At 41.9% G+C, this 17,381-nt stretch overlaps 1 protein-coding gene across 4 annotated transcripts; it reads right to left on the reverse strand.

Moving 5' to 3' along the window:
• Window positions 1–264: 264 nt before the first annotated feature.
• LOC139338144 (neuroplastin-like) lies at window positions 265–15,414 on the reverse strand. Of its 4 annotated transcripts, none has more exons than XR_011602561.1 (8): window positions 14,997–15,341; window positions 7,470–7,638; window positions 7,277–7,371; window positions 5,314–5,447; window positions 3,425–4,858; window positions 2,627–2,648; window positions 1,430–1,506; window positions 265–1,268 (listed from the first exon to the last, which is right to left on the reverse strand). XR_011602561.1 is itself a non-coding variant. In XM_070973084.1 (8 exons), the coding sequence occupies exons 1-7, from the start codon at window positions 15,085–15,087 to the stop codon at window positions 1,446–1,448; spliced, it is 846 nt and encodes a 281-aa protein (XP_070829185.1). In that variant the 5' UTR covers window positions 15,088–15,414; the 3' UTR covers window positions 265–1,268; window positions 1,430–1,445. The 4 variants fall into 4 exon arrangements, 3 of the variants coding, with proteins under 3 accessions (XP_070829185.1, XP_070829186.1, XP_070829187.1); XM_070973084.1 differs by having other exon boundaries at window positions 4,585–4,858; window positions 14,997–15,414; XM_070973085.1 differs by having other exon boundaries at window positions 2,627–2,636; window positions 4,585–4,858.
• Window positions 15,415–17,381: the final 1,967 nt, after the last annotated feature.

Raw genomic sequence — 17,381 nt, forward strand, 5'->3', positions numbered from 1 at the left:
TATTTTAGCATATTTTTTTCTTTCAAGTTTGCTTCATTTAACCTCTTATAAAAAAAAGGAACCACAAAAAGTAAACATAACATGTTCCTCTGATGTCTGACAGTCAGCCTGGCAGCTGTGAGTCACTCAACACCTCACTAGGTGGAGCTGTCTCCTGCACGCTCTTATCCTCCTGCATTCCCATGAAACGGCCTGTCTGCATCCACAGTGCTGCACCTGAATGTATCGGCTGTTTTCACAAAGAAACCAATTCAACAGACACGCTTTCCTTTTTGAGATATTTATTCTTAAAAATGAGTCGGGACCTTGCAGTTTGCTTCACATGTGTCAGTCGTGACGTGGGCTTCTCTCGCCGCCTCCACCCCCACGTCAGCTGTAGAGAATTCATGCAGCTGTGTTGTATGCCATCAACGCTCTACGGTGATCCTACTAGTTTAAAGCTTTGTCACAGAGAAATCAAAAGCTGCAATGATTTTCAATATATTGATATGGATAATAATTGCATAGGATAATAGCCATGCTGTACAATACACATGATTATAAAACAATATGTTAGAATGATTAGTACAGATCTCCTAAAGTAGGTTTTTACAGTTTTTCATTATTCTCAACATTTAAGTGCATCATATAATATGAATAGTCTTTATAATAATGCTGATTTGATACATAGTTATAGTGATTTAACACATACAGTACATACATACAGCAAAGTAAACCTTAATCAAATTTAGAGGGACATTGCAAAGCCCTTAACCTGCAATAGATATTGTCTGATAAAATGACTAAACTTAGAAAATGGTATGCAGCAGAATGATAAAACTATACACTACTGTCATACCAGATTATGGTGGCATTTTCTTTTACATTGCCCTGTTTTGTTTTTCCTCTAGAACACACAGATTATCTACATGAAGCCAGTCTCAGAGAAAATAACATGAAAAGGAAAAAAAAGACATTTCTGCCTTCAAATAGAAGGTCGACATCTTGCATGCATTATTTTAGAAGTAGTAAAAATATTGAAATTAGTGAATAAGAGGGAAAAATCATAAACATCAACAACTGCATGCAGCAACAATGGTTATAATGTTAACAATCCCGTAATGGTTTGAGTACCTCCTGACCTCGCACGCTCACACAACAAAATCATAAGGCATGCCTCACTTAACTCCTCCACAACCATACTTTTAATGGCAGAAAAATCCTAATAACAACTGGTATGGATTCCCTTCTTGTTTACCTTCATATGGTCAATACATGTGTAATGCAACCTGCAAATAAAGAGAAAATTCAACCAATTAGCCTAACAGTAGTCTTGTTTTGGTTGACAAGAGCTTTCAGTGATACTTATGGTGGCTCATCTTGTAATTTGTGGCCACAAGCATGTAATACTATTATTAATCAGGCGTCTTCTTAATAATTGAACACTTACTCAGCAGACAGGCTGCTCAGTTTGTGTTCCTCTGGCGGAGGTTCTTGTCTTTGTGGTTGTTGGTTGAATTAGTTTTCCTTCAGCAAGAAACAAAGAAGACAATCAGTTCAGAGCTCAAATGACAGATGAGTACTGCTGAGGTGACTGACAGATAATGACTTGATTCCGATGCTAAAAACCACTAAATCATCTATCAAATAAAAAGACAAAAAGTTTGCTTTTCTGTCTTATAGTCTTCATAAATTTGATATTTGTGTTTGACAATTACAGTAACTCACCAATTTTGGGGGGGTCATCTTTTTGGGATTTGTCAACTTGTGATGGGAATTTAACATAGTTTGTGACATTTTATAGACTGAATAATGATTCAATTTGGGAAAAAAAAGATTAAAGGGACACTTCGCTGACTTTACACATGGTTAGAGCCACTCAGCCTGTGAAAACAGTTGTATAACGTCTTCTGTGGCTGTTAAAGGAGCTTTCTAAAGTCTAACAAAATAACCCTGATGATATCATCGGAGTTATTTTTAATGGAACGTCCCTTTCATCAATAATGATAATAATACTGAGTTACAGCTGTAGTGTACACTGAACAGCTGATTACATGAACACAAAAGCTATTAAATGCTAGTAATTATATGCAGTATATAAACATTCCATAAGTCACTTATAACACACTATAATGTAGCTGTAAGCAGCTTTAAGGGCATTTTAACTGTTTATTAATGCACAGTATTTGTAGGGTTTTACAATATTGTCCTTCATTATCTGTTGATACAGCAGTCTCCTTATGGGTGTTATAGTTGTTGACATATATATATATATATATATGTATTAATAAACAATTACATCTGTTTACATATAACTGTTACAAACCTTTTATTAAATGTTTATGTAATGCTTATGACTGATAAAAGGTGACTTAAAGTAAAGCGTGGCCTTTAGAGCTTCCCTAATTCGGACAGTTCGGAGGGTAACTGGCCAATAATATGTCCTTACTTGACTTTAAACTAATTCCCTGTGATTTATGTGAATGCAGCAAAGCATTACTGCATGATGCTCCCAGTTATTTGTGACCCAGATTTGAGGAGAACTGAGCACTGAGCTCTATGACAGACAGGGGTGAAGCGACAACAAAAGACACAATATCAAGTTTAAGAGAGAGGAGATACTGAAGGTAAAAGGTTCAATACTTACACTGGTCCAGCTGGGTCATCATCTGAGGCAACAAGGGAAAATATGGAGAAATGAAGACCAAAAATAAAATAATCGCAAGGAGGTTGCACACGTTGATGAAATGAAGTGTTTTGGTTTTTTTGTGTTTGTTTTTTTTTTTTTTTTTCAGAATGCATAAAGGATGGCTGTGCCTGACACATGTTGCACTCGGTCCTGAAGGTTTTTGAGATATTTTATGTTTCATCTGTGCTGTATGTGCAGACTGTGTTATGGCATGGAAAACGCATTCTCAATGAAGTAACAACACAGTAAACAAAAGGCTGTCACGCCGCAGGGAAACCTCACGAGGTCACCCACAAACACACAGAATGCAGTCAAATCCAGCACGACACCACATTAAAACGCATGAGCAACACTTACATACAGGCAAAACTCACAGTTAAAAATATACCGTTGTCATGCACAGACAGGCAGAGCAGCTGTTCACTCTCAGAGATTAGAGAGGAGCAGCTCCATCAGCATCAGCCCTCTGCTGAAGTCACTGACGCAGTGAAGAACAGTGACATCGGAAATGATTCACGAACACAAAACATTTCGCTTCTTTGCAGTGACTTGCATGCCATTTCACTGCTGCAGGAGCTGTGAGTTTGATGCAAGAATGTGAAGCTGCTGTCGTAAAATGAAATCTTAAAAACTGAAACTTTTGGACAGCACTTGACATTAATGAGGAAGCTAAACAGTGTACTGTGCTGTGAACTGGAAGAAGATGAGGCAGAGTAATTATTGAAATTCATGAAGCATGCAGAGTCTCACACTTACCACAAACATGGTTTAGGTTATGCAAATTGGAAAAAGGGGAGGATGGGAGATGTTATAACAATCTGCTACAAAACTCAACAGCTGAAGCTAGCCTCATTTAAAGGAAAAATATGAATTATTAACATTTACTGCAAGAATCTGTTGTATGACTCACGCAATCTACATCCATTTTGTAAGACTGAGGATTCTCAACGAGACTTAAAGGTGGACTGAGTCATTCTGGAGAAAGATTGTTGATATTGGCTGAATTTCAAATTCAAGGCTAACTGTCCACTTTGTCCAAATTATAATTTTGTGTATGTAGCCCCGGTTCTATAGAAGGGAAGCAAACAAAGCGGCACAGACCAAGCCACGTGACACTATTCCAGCCAATCAGCAACAGGTGCTCATGCACAGAGCAAGAGGAAGGAAATAGAGGGACGTAAACCTGGCATGCCAACGTGTTATCGCAACCTTTCTCCAACCTGACTCACCCCAACTTCAAACACGATGGTCCATTTCTGACCATGTAATGAACCATAATGACATTATCTTCCTGTGCAGCATTACTGCTCTGAGCTGCCGGTCCTTCGCTGCACGTAGCATCTAATCAGCAACATCAAAATTCTGTTTGAGAGGAAAAGGTCACCCAAATACCATTAATGCATAATTTATGATATAGCTAGACTCTTGAAGTACTCAGTAGTATTAAACAATCCCAGGATGGCATATGCAGGTTGAATAGCTAAATGAGTCTCCTGGTTAAGCTTGCAGCAGCTTGGGGACAGCACAAGGTCCCTGGAAAGCCATTAATAATTGAAACTGTCCACCTCCGCAACACTGCAGTATCATATTTCTCATGAATATTAAATGCATGAAACTGTCCTGACATGGTGCGACCTCCTGCAACAGTGTTTGCCTATTGGGCCAACCTCTGCAGACTGAATTATTGAGTGCAGGCGCAGCACAGTGTCAGGGGACCCAGACGGAGTCTCTGGTGAAGGAATGACTGCAGCAGACACTCGAAAAGAAAGCGCGCTGCCTTTTTCGACATTGTTTCCGATGCAAAATAAAACTTTGCATAAAATTCACAGGAGAGATTCGAAACTGAACAGTGCAACCTGTTCCTTGTCAGGCATATTAAAAACTGTGGAGTAATAAAACAACCGCTGGTGACTCACCGTCTTGTAAATCCTCTGGCTTCTTACGCTTCTCATAAACAACGATGATGACGACCAGGATGATGATCTCGGCCAGAACCCCCAGGAGAGGCCACAAGGGGGCCAAGTGGCTGCGGACCCTGAGCACAGACTTCTCCTCGCGGCTGCCGATCATGTTGGTGGCGTTGCAGTGGTACTCGCCTGGATCTAAACCAATGTCCAGGTTGGCAATGTGGAGCTCAGTGTAGTTGTCTCTGCTGCTGATGAAGAAGCGTCCGGTTGAGTTGTCGATTTCCTGTCGAGGGAGAAGAAAGAGCTGAATGATGTTGAGCTCTGATACATTTTACCTGTTTTATTTGTTCATTTGGCTCTTCTTATCTTATTTCATATGCCTGAGTTTGTGTGTTTGTGTGTGTAAAGTCGGAGAATGTGGTGGTAGTGGGTGTATGGTGTGGGATTCAAGTGTGTATGATGATGTTTGATGTTTTCTGTCCAGTTTGATGTATTTGTGTACTCTGAGGCTGTATGGAAGGTGGAAAGTGTTTTCCTTGCAGAAGGACAAATAAATCAAAATCTAATCTCAATAATAAACATATAGTTGAATTAGCTCCTCTCTGACAATTTCAACAAGAACTGAACATTATAATCTTCCTAAATGTAGTTTGTGGCACATCTGTCATATTGGATTGCATTAAATTGTAAAGGGGTATCTAATGAAGTGGCCAGGGAGTGTTGATTTCTATCACTCACCCTGTAAATGCCGTTGTCGAACTTGCGCCAGGTCCAGACGGGGTGAGGATAACCCACAGATTTACAGTAGAGAACAGCACGCTGGCCCTCGTTCCTATTCTCACTACGCTTGTGACCTGTGATTTCAGGAGCAGCTGAAACAAAAAAACCCCACAATAACAGAAAGATCAACTGTTACAATACAGTCAAGAAATTCACCAAAATATAATCAGTCCACTGTGGCTGTAGACGTTTACAGGTATAATCATTTGAGTTGCATGAAAATGTTTAATTAGTTAATTTGTGCTTTTCATCTTTTCACATAGAAACTGATAATAAACAATATTAATTAATGCCAATGGAAAACAGACGTTCTTCACGAAATGAGCATCAGATCAGAAAATGTATGATGATAATTATTTCTTTATATAGCCCTTTTCAAGCAAGATGCATGAAGCTCTTTGTAGACTTAGGAAGATAAAAGGAAATATAACTGGCATTAAAACAGCTGCAGGGGGTAAACAATGCAGCAAACAAGGTTAAAACAAGTGGGGAAATAAAACAATTAGTGGAAAAATTAGTCAAAAATATTGCATTATTAACGCAAATTAATTTTAACAGCGTCATTTTTTTATCGTGAGATTAACGCTCTTCATGACCTAGTGAACTTGTAGTTTTTTATAAGCTGTGGCCACTGCTAGTAACGTAAGAAAAACTACAGGATCCGGTTGTAAACCGGAAACAAAACAATAGCTCACTAGCTGTGTAAGAGTAGGCTACCGGTTTGTGTGGATGTCAAGCGCGAAACGCCAAATTGGATGCAAATAAGATTCTGAATGGAAAGTTTCGTTTCAAAAAGTTGCCAGATGGGTCGACTGACAAGACCAAAGTTATCTGTGTGTATTGTCGGTGTGAACTGAATTATCAATGTAGCACATCCAGTCTGAAATACCACTTGATGGCCAAACACACGGCGAATGCGAATTCTCCGCCGCCTCCTTGTCAAAACCAGGCGACAATGGATGGCTTTCAACAGAGGCATATGGATGCTGTTATGTTCAAAGGAAACTTAAGAAAGGAAAGTTTAAGCCATGGTTTAACTGCACTATAGGCTGAGTCCTAGTTTACAATGATGTGCGCTTTGTAACTTTATTTTGGATCACCCTGTTTTGATCCCTTAGACAGTGTTAAATTGTGTGAGATTTGATTCATTCAAATGTGAATGACTGCTCAACGTGAGAATGTTAGTGTGAAATATAACACCACACATTGTTGTTTTCGATTAAAAAACATTTGCACGAAGCAAGCCTGTCCACTTTTCCATGTTGATAAGAGTATTAAAATGATAATTCAAGGGACATTTAGAATAGATAAAAAGGTGCGATTAATTTGCAATTAATCATGAGTTAACTCTGACATTCATGAGATTAATTGCAATTAAATATTTTAATCGATTGACAGCACCAAAAAAATGATGAAACTCACAATAAAAGTCTGACTAAGTCTGACTAACAGAGTTCAAATCGTTCTTTCACAGCATTTCATCTATCAGGAACATTCGATGCAGCCTGTTTTATTCTCTGTATTCTGTATTATAAATCTGCCCGGCTGTAAATCTTTTGTCTGCCCGAATGAACAGAAATGCCCCATAAAATAAAAAGCAAACCATCCCCAAATCCAATTTGCCTCCATAGTGTTGCATGTGACAGCAGAAAAGGCTGACCAGATTTTAGCGTTGAGACATAATCCCTTGCCATCAGACAAACAAGACACCATCTGCTGCCACTGAGCCGGGCATTGGTTAGATGGAGGTGTCAAGGGCGCCGGCTGCCCCTGAGCCGCCAGCAGAGCCGTGTGAAATCACAGGTCCTCACATGACAGGGCTGCCGGCGCTCAAGGCCACTCGGGCCATTTTTATTGGTGACATCTCTAATGTGGCCTTGAAGCCGACAAAGACGCCCGTGGTTCACAAATCTGCACCTACATTTAACTTCGATGGTGGCGTTGGCTGGAGGAGCCATGTCGAAGGTGTAGACGCACATGTACACTCCGGCGTCGTCTCCTCTGGGTTTGTTCAGCCTGCAGAGTGGAAACACACCTTGCATGAAGCCACATCAGGCTGCTACACTTGCACTCACACACACACACACACCAAAAGGTTTTGCTGTGACTCCTACCTGTACTCGGTGTTCCTGTTTGGGGTGCGTGTTTCCGGGATCTCCTCCCCGTTCTTCATCCAGTAGCTCTCCTGGTGGGCACTGTGGGCGCTGGTCAGGTTGCACTGCAGTGTGAAAGCGTCGCCTTCCACAGGAAGTGTGGTGTGTTCAGAGGCGGTGATTGACGGCTCTGCAACAGAGACACAGATCAGCCACGACAGAAGTGATGCTTGCTAGGACTCGTGGGTGAGGGTGTGCTGGAAGATGTAAACAACAACGCTCAGATGGTTCAGACAGACACCTCAGCCAGCCGCACTTTATACAATACAGCACAGGAATAGAGCTGCAAAGTGGGAGGAATTATTTCGGGCATCCGGGGTTCCTTAAAGTAGAAGTCATATTCTGCACTGTTAGCTGAGGGTGGAAGTGGGAGCACTTCCAAGGCTCGGCTGGACATGAAAACCCTCTCGGTTGAATCATCAGTACAAAACATGAGCAACTGCGTTAGAAAATATCTGGTTCTTTGATAAAAAGTTCAAAAGAGAAGTCAAGAGAAGCCAACTACAGCTCCCAAAGTGCACTGCAGTAAGAAGCATCCAATCATCTTAAATTTCTCTTACATGCTTCACTAATGATGAATGTAATAAGACAATCTGCAGCTGTTCCTGTGCTGAGGGTTCTGATGAAAGAAAAGAGTTTAGAGAGGAGAAAACCTGTGGAACCCGTTTCTATTATAAGTCTGTGATCTTTTTTCCAAACGCTGTTTTTTTAAGCTAAATATAAACTCATGGAAGACTTAACATATGGCTTAATATTCAAATGCTAATTATGTGAAGTAGAAGCTTACAACAACGGATTCACCGTTTGTAAAAGAAATATTCATGCTGGGAGCCACTTAGGATTACTGATGAAGGTGAAGGTTCATTCATTAGCTCTCTTGGCTTTAACTCAGTGATGAGATTAAGTCGCTCTGAAGGAATCCCATAAAAAACTCTGCAGCAACGTATTTGTATGTGGTTCAGTTTCAACCTGCAGAAAATCCTCACGTGAGCTTTTAAAGCACGAGGACCTTAATTGGACCGTTGTATTCTGCTTAATCCTGATTATCTACATCTCGTTTGTACAAAAACCTTGTCTACATGAAACCAACTACAAGTGTAAAAGTTTGATTATTAATCTAGAATATAATATAAATCTGATCAAAGAATAAGTAAACAGGATTACTGATATGCTCAGTCATTTGGTGGCAGCTTTTGGTACTTCTTGATACACAAACATTTCAGCAGCTACCAAAAAGTAAAAACACGCAAAATTCAAGATCAACAAGTTTTTGATTTCCATCTAAGTTCAGTGCATTTCAGATTCAGGGACACGACATCTGCATCAAGAGTTCTGCTTTAGAGATAAGCATGACAAAGTGATGATTGATCGCTGCTGGTGGGCAAACACCAAACAAACGCTGTCATTTTATGAGAACCAGATAAAGCGGTTATGATGCTTAAGTGTAGTCAGTCTGCAAAATTTGACACATTAAAGAAATAAGAAACACAGAAATAAAACAGATTAATGATAATCACAGGAAAAAATGAAACTGATGATATTCAGTTCAGGGATATGAGAAGATGAAAGCTAAAGGGAAAGAAACATGCAGTAAGAATAAATGAGACTGGGAGGAGGCTGGGCTCTACAGTGCAGAGGCTGAAGGATGCTCTGAACCGAGGGATGAACACAATATAAAATACTACTCAACTCTGCAGGTAAAGGACTAGTAGATGGTGTTTTTCTTCGTTTTCCAGGCCTGCAGGGGAGGATGGCACCTATGGAGGAAGCTAGTAGTCCTCTGGAGAGGTTTGAGGGGGGCTGAATCACACAGGAAGTGTTAAATCTGGTTGCTAATGAGGGGGTTGGGGGGTGTTTCGACTACACTGACCACTCACTCTGCAGCACCGTTATAGTGGCCTGAGCACGGATCCAGGTGGTGGCTGGATTTTGGTGCAGGTCGTTACGTCGCGGGTCATTGCTGGCTCTGCACTCATAGGTCCCAGCATCGTCCAGCGTGAGACGAGAGACACCCAACACGCTCACGGCGTTGGCGCCGTATGCCGTGCTGATGGCCACTCGCCGCTTACGGGCGCCGTCCCACAGCTGCCTGAAGGAATCGGCTCGGTTGATCTCAGAGTACCACCATTGGATTTCTGGGGTGGGGTTTCCCACCACGTCACAGTACAGCTCAAAGGTGTCGCCCGTGAGCTTAGTCTCAGACAGAGGTGATTTCACAAAGCCCGCTGGAGGAGGTGGAGGTTAAGGGGAGAGCATAAGCCAAAAAAAAAAAAAGGAAAACAGGTGGAGGATGGAAAGACAAGAACATAACAGGGTAAATTAAACGTGAACCAGAAAAGGAAAGATTAAAAGAAAAAAGATAATATGAAATGATCAAAAAGACACTGACAGACAAAATCATTCTAAAAGGAAACAAAGAAAAGTGAAATATGCAGCTTCAGCTAACGATTATCTTCTGATTAATGTCCATTAAATGGTTAACTGTCTGAAAATAGTGAAAAATGTCTGTCACAATTTTCCAGAGCCCAAGCTGATTTACTCAGATTGCTTCATTGTAGCTGAAAAACAGTCCAGAACCCAAAGATATTCCATCTGCTCTCACAGAAGACTAAAAAACAGGCAAATATTACAAATTGAAAACCTCTTGTTTAAAAGTCTCTAATTACAGCATCTCAATTCAAACACAAAACAGTGAAAGCAGCATCAAACTGTGTGTCGGACGCAGTCACATCAACCTCTTTGGTAAGACACAGAGACGGAGACAGAGGCGACCTCAGATCTGCCTGAGCCATTATTGCTGCTATTCCTGGGAAGCTTTAATTCAATTCTGCTGGGACGTCCTTGCAGGGCTGCTCTCACTTGGTTTTGTCCAATTAATGATATCATATAAATTTGTGTCGGGCTCGCACGGCGCTCACATCCAAAAAGTCCTCCAAGCGACCTTGTCGTTTTCAACACGTCTTGTCTGCGTGATGAGAACATGACTCGCACTCAGGAAAGCTTCAGAGAAGAGCGCACACACCGGGCGGACTGTGCTGTTAGTCTCACTGGACTGAAATGTCTCCCTCTCTGAACCGCAATAACAGTGAAACAATTGATAATGGCTGCACAGAGAGGAGGAGGAAGAGGAGGAGGAGGAGGAGGGTGGCTGTAGTCATAAGCATTGTCTATAGGCACTGTGGAGAGCACATGAGAGGAGATTTATAGAAGCTGCAGCTCTGGGTCTCTGGGGAGTGTGTGGGCGCATGGTGATAGACCCCCTCTGTTTCCATAGAAGCACTCTACAGCAACAAAGTAGGAAGAGGAAGAGACATCCAGTCGGACCAGGCGGATCATCACAGGACAGACAACCACTTTTTGTGCGTGTGTGTGTGTCAAGCTGGCAACATAACCACGCTGTACAGCCCACAACTGCTTCATCAACACCAGCACATTTACTGCAGGCACCTATAGATTCCTACAGACTCTCAGTTGCCAGTTTATTAAGCACTCCCAGCTGAAACTGATGCACTCCCACACAGCAGCCCTGCCGTAAATCCTCCAAACATGACAATTAGAATCACTTGTTATAGGGAGGTGTTGATTAAACTGCCTGGTCAAAGCAGAGGCTGCAGTTTGTGGCGCTGTTGGACTGTACCCTCATTGGTGGACAAAATAATAGAAACACAAACTACAGCCTCCAAAATGATCATAGAGTCAAATCAGCACCTCTATAAAGCATGAAGGTAGGATTTATTGCAGGACTGTTGTATTAGACTGCAGTCATGTTGGCTCGGTGTACCTCACACACTGCTCACTGAGTGTGTAGAAGTACTAGGGCTGAGTGATATGCACAAACAATTATATTGCGATTAGTTTGACAGATGTGTGAAAAAAAATATGAAAATGAAGATGTGATTTTTTTGCTGGCATTGGCACCAACCAAGCATGTTCTCTTAAGTCTGGAGGATATGATTTGTAAGCTGGGGCATCTCTGCGGCACCACAACGCTTCATTTATACCGGCAAGCTGTGACACATTTTAACTTAGCCTAAAAATCACAACATGACTGGTGCTGAAAACTAAAGCCAACACCTCAGCTCTTAACATAGAACTGCTGAGAGACGGATTCTGCCACCTCGGGTTGTCTCGATGCGTCAAAACTGCTGAGCCAGTAACACTTGTCCCTGCACGCCACTGCAGCGTCCACGTCCGAGTGTCGTCACTCACGTCAAGCTGATGTCGGTTTAGTTTTGCCGTGTGGTTATGTGTGGCTTGTGGGCGATCTAAGGACTGGACAGGCTGCGCTGTGCTTTTTCAGTGTTGTTTCAGGATCACTTGAGATCATCCTGATTAATCTAACACCGGCTGCAACCAGCTAATTATTTTCATCATTAAGGAATCGATCAGTTATTTTTTGATAGTGTCTAAATGTCACAGAAGCCCAAGGTGACTTCAGTTACTGACGGCCTGTAAAAGCTGCCATCTTTGTCTTCATTTCCATTTTTTATGTCAGTGTCGCCTCATAATTTGTTCCCACTTTCATTTATGCAGTCTTTTTGTTTCCAGTTTAATTCCTGCACCTTTAAAAGGTCAAATAACTGAAAAGCACTTTTTTTTCTGTCTATATACACGCTTTACATCGAATCTGCTTTTCTTTGTTTTCTTGGGGAATATGTGCAAAAATTATGTTTATATTAGGGGAATTTTATGACAAATTTTGAATCTATTAGTCATTTGGTCTAAAAAAATATGATATATATGCCCATTGCAGTTCTTAAGAGTCTTGGGTGACACCTTCAAATGTCCAAAAACAGAACAAATCTCTGGCTTACAGTGATACAAAACAAACAAAAGCAGTAAGTCTTAACATTGCAGAAGCTGGAACCACAGAATAGTTAGAGTCTGAGCTTGATGAGTCTGAGCTGATAATTAAATTTCTGCTGATCAGTGTTATTTTCATTCAAGCCTTTTCAATATAGTTCTTCCATCCAATCAGACTCTTGGATGTTTCAGTGAGGACCAATCAGAATGTGCCATTCAGCCACGTCCTGCCAGCCCCTGGTGAGTGTAAAGTGACAGGATCGTTAATATGGTACTTAAACCAGAAAATATGAAATAAAATTGAAAATGAATACCCCTCACACTCCACTTTTTATTAGAGCTGGAGACTGGCTTGAGTTTAAATTGATGCTAATTTCTGATTCATTATTCAAACAGCAAATCTAACAGCAGCACCTGACGACAGATGGCCTCGAACAGTCCTGAGTGTTTCTCTGTATCTTCCGGTGAATCCATTTAAACCAGTGTAATATGAAGCAATTCTGGCCGCCGTCCCAGTTAATGTACCAAAAACTGTTGGAACACATATTGAGGAGCTAAATGGATGCTAAATGAATATTCTATCAGAACAGAAGACAGTCCTGATGGACAGAGACGATGAGAGATCGGGGCAGAAAAGCCACAGGAAGCATCTATTGCATATATTTACAAGCTGCTCAGAATCACTGGAGTACATCAGATACTGAATTTGGACATTTTCAAAAACACACTTATGACCCTCAGCACTGAGTGACTGTTTAAAGGAATATAAACGTGACTCAAACCTAACGTACTCAGATTAATATATTTTAATGCCATCTATTCATATCTTGAATAAAAAAGTTGTACTCTGACAAACTGCATTTCTCACTATTTAGCATGTGTGAGGGAGCATGAGAACGAGCCAAGCTGTGAAGAAAGTCATTCATAGTCATTGATGCTCAATGACAGAAATGATTGGTTCATTAATCAGTTAATCAATTGAGAGAAAAGCACCAACCTTGATAACAGTGATTGAACTCATTTCCACCATTTTTATTTTTGCTGTGTGTGTCAAAGAAAATAATGGTCACATTAATCAATGATGAAAATAATCAACGTTTGTAGCCCTGCTGCACATTACACTGATAGGACCACATCATTTCAGATACACTGAGCTTTATGCTGATTAGCTGCAGCACACTCCTAAATAAATCCTTGTATATTCCCAGTTTGATTATATGAATCCAAGACTGGTAACTCCCAAATATTCATTGATTGCACTCCAGTCATTAATGAAGTCACAAAATCCACTGTTTGCAATTGAGACATTAGTCATCAGCTGTTTTTAACAGATTTTGTATCAGAAATCACCCCAAAAATGGCTTGAATGACGCCATTAAACAGGTTTCTTGGTAAAAGCCACTGTAAGGGGATAGATAGATAGATAGATAGATAGATAGATAGATAGATAGATAGATAGATAGATAGATAGATAGATAGATAGATAATGAACTCTCATATAATGAACCCTCAAGTCTCTCTGGACTCTTTGAAAACAAGTGAAGATAAGAAAATATCACATTTTCTAGCTACCTGCCACACACAAAAAACACCCATTACATTTAAGCAGCACTCTGAGCTGCATCCAGAGGAGTGCTGAGCGAAGGAGAGATGTTATGAGTGGGTGTGCAGTATAGGAGGGGATGTGTAATGCATTCCTACACATGGTCAACTCCAGGGAGGGCCAAGGCTGAATAAATTCTCACTCATTCTCACACAATGCTTGCAAAGGGACACTCACAACATACACCTACAAAACACTCAGCTGAGATGGGTCTAAACTGCTCTAAACTGGTCTGGCGGGGATGAGATTTATGAGCAGAGGGTCATTCGAACAAGTAGAATGAGAAATCAATGCCATTCTGCAGTGCAGTGCATCTCAGCAAAGAGTTAACAGATTCTCTCTTCCAAGAGGACATTAAAGCCATGGTTCCCAGTGCAGCATCTCCGCTCTAAAAATAGCAGCATGCAGCAAAATGGACTGTTGCTATTTACAGAGGCGCACATCTAAAAAGGTCCAACGTCTAATTACATGCATTTTACAAGAACCTGGACTGGTGCAGAGCATTGTCTCAGCCAGCAGGGGAGGAGTCACTGATACCGGATGAAGATTCCTGAGCTACATCCTAACATGCCAGAGCGTGACAGCATGCAGATTGTGTGCGTTCTCATCTCTGAGGAAAAGCAGATTGTGAACTTCGGTTTGACACCATGTCCACGTCCACCTCCTCCTATTCCTAACGAGCAGAACTCGTCCTTGCCGGCCGAGCGGCTCATGTATTCAGCTCCACACTTCAAAAGGACATTTTAGGGACATCGCACAGGCCTCCGTGTGGCCCACTTCAGCCCAGCGAATACAGATTGTAGCCTATTAATCATTTACTGAGCCTTCATCGCAAAAACAGCGCTTCATTCGATTAATACGGTGTCTCTTATCGGCGTGGCGTTCAGGGATTATCGGTAACATCTAATGAGGCTGGAGAGATATTGGTGATGGACAGCGCTCTTAATAACTGAGACGTCTTGCAATGATTCATTAAACAAAATGCCCCAATGCATATATGCAGGCGACATCCCTCCTTAAAACCCGCATTTTCGCAATCAGATCGCCGTCATGTCTTTTCTGTAAGGGGGCACATTTCCTACCGTTCTGGGAAGAGACGGACTGCAGCATCAGGGCTCCAAAAATCGCCACCGAGAAGGACATGACTGCAGCTCTGCGATTGCCAGGTATCATCTTCGCAGACGGGAGGTGGAAAATGCCGGTAGGCGAGCGCTGAGGTGACCTGAGCGGGGTATGATGATGATGATGATGATGCGGGGTGGATTCACTCGGAGGCTCGCACCTCCAGACTCTCCAATCGTGTCGCGCAGGGGGGGAAGCGTCGCTGGGTAGACTAGCGGGAGCCTTCAGCACCACTGCTGGCTACCTGTGCAGCTCTGTGCCGTCGGCCCGGTGCAGCAAGGGAACCACCTTCTTTAAAGCGACCCGTTTCATGTCAAATCCCGCGAGATCTTGGAGGAGCGCAGAGACCAGCGGGTGCATCATTAGACGTCCCGTCATGAAGTGGAGCAGAAATCAGTTTAAACAAATAACAAGATGGACGCTGTAATTGTACGTCAGGTTTTTAACCACAGACATTTAACAGTGGAAAACCAAGTGAGAAAATTGTTTGCAGTTAAATAGCGCAATTTTGGTGGAAGCTAGTGATAACGTTTTTACAGCACACCTGTCAACCAATCAGGAACGAGTATTTTTCAGATATTGCTGCACAATCATCTAACTGTAAAACAATAGTACCCAGCACTTAAAGCGCTGCTAGGCTCTAAATTGTGCCTTGGGTCAAGCAGTTTCTCAGGCTGACTAAGCCCTGACCTCAACAGGACCTGGAGCTTTAAGTAGACTTTTAATCCTATTTCTCTTTGAACTAATATAGGGTAATGGCAACCTCACACCTACACCAGTGTAACCTTGTTCCCAATGGAGCTGACAAAGTGACTTAAACTAACAAGCCAGACAGGTTGTCTGATGGCCTGTACTTTTGCCTATGTAGACACTGACTGTGTCGGTGAGGCAGTGTGTCACTCTCGTCTGTCTCAGGTCAGGAACAACAATATCTCAGAAAATGTTGTCATACATGTTTCAAGAGTTGATGTTTGGAAAAGCATCCGCTGAGTTTCCCAAATCAAAAAATATTTGAAGAAAATGCTGAAAGCATAAAACATGATAATGCGCGATCCTTGCTGGCCCAAATGCACAGAAAAAAGGAGATGTATTGCAGTAACACCAACTGTGATGCAGCGCCCTCTAGAGTGCCCTACACGCATTTGCTGGCTTGTACATGCCTTTGAATAGTAAATAGTCCTGTGTTTTTGGAGCAGAGGTGTAGCAACCCAGTTACACTTTAAATTTTTCTTAACAAGGGTTTGGGACTGTTTCACCATAAATGCATCACAACTTTGTGCTCACTGAGACTCTTTATGTATTTTTTTTTAACCGCTGAGTCTGCCAATCATGTCATACTCATTGGTGTGGGACTTGAAGGACTAGCTGGCTTAATAATAAACCAACAGTCATTCTGTGACAGCAAACTAGGGCATAGGTGGTCCTGGGGATGTGGTTCCCCTCTCAGGTGATGCAATGATTCCCAAAGCCTCAAAGTAATAGTACTAAGGGGAAAGAAATAAAAAGACAGAAAAAAAATATAGAGCTAAATGTAAAATAGCATTTGATTGGTATTATCAGGCAGTATGATAGGCAGAAACAGGTCTTTGGCTGGATTTGTACGTTTGCCACAGCAGGGGATGGAGATAGATGCCACTGATGTCAGTATGTGAACACTCCTCACAATGCATGGAGATTTCTACCAAAGTCCAACACCCTGAGACAAGCAACAACAGGAGGATAGGCAAGGATTAGTGAGTGTCAGAGCCACCATCCAAGGTAAAAACAGAGCGCATCCATTAATACAACTGCCAAGACAGTGTCTCAGGCAGCAGAAGACTGAGGGTGGTGAGGACAATATCATAGAAAAATATCATGGAAGTCTAAGCCCCTCCATGGGATGTATCATCAGCAGATAGAGGAAGTGGCCGCCATCAAGAAACTCTACCAGTGGCTAGAAAAGTCCAGCCTGAAAAAACAACAGAGGCAAGAGGCTCTGATCATGGCATCACAAAAACAGGCCCTGGGTGTAAGACGCAAGCTGGGACAGTGTTCACTAAAAAGCATAACCAAGTTGGTGGGATAGTGTACACGAACACCTGTGCCAAGTATGGAGTAGAAGTCCCCAAGTCCCAATGGGACACACCAATGGAAGTGGTTGAAAACACCAGAGCTAAGATCCTGTGAGATTTCAAGCTGCAGACTGACAAGCAGTTGCTGGCTAAGCAACCGGACATGGTGGTGGCTGACAAAGAGCAGAAGAGGGCAGTTGTGACAGATGTGACAATCCCAGTTGACAGTAACATCAGAGAGGATCAAGAAGTACCAGAGACTGAAGGGACAACTGGAACAGATGTGGAAGGTGA

This window comes from Chaetodon trifascialis, chromosome 10 (genome assembly GCF_039877785.1).
Source record: "Chaetodon trifascialis isolate fChaTrf1 chromosome 10, fChaTrf1.hap1, whole genome shotgun sequence".
Taxonomy (NCBI): domain Eukaryota; kingdom Metazoa; phylum Chordata; class Actinopteri; order Chaetodontiformes; family Chaetodontidae; genus Chaetodon; species Chaetodon trifascialis.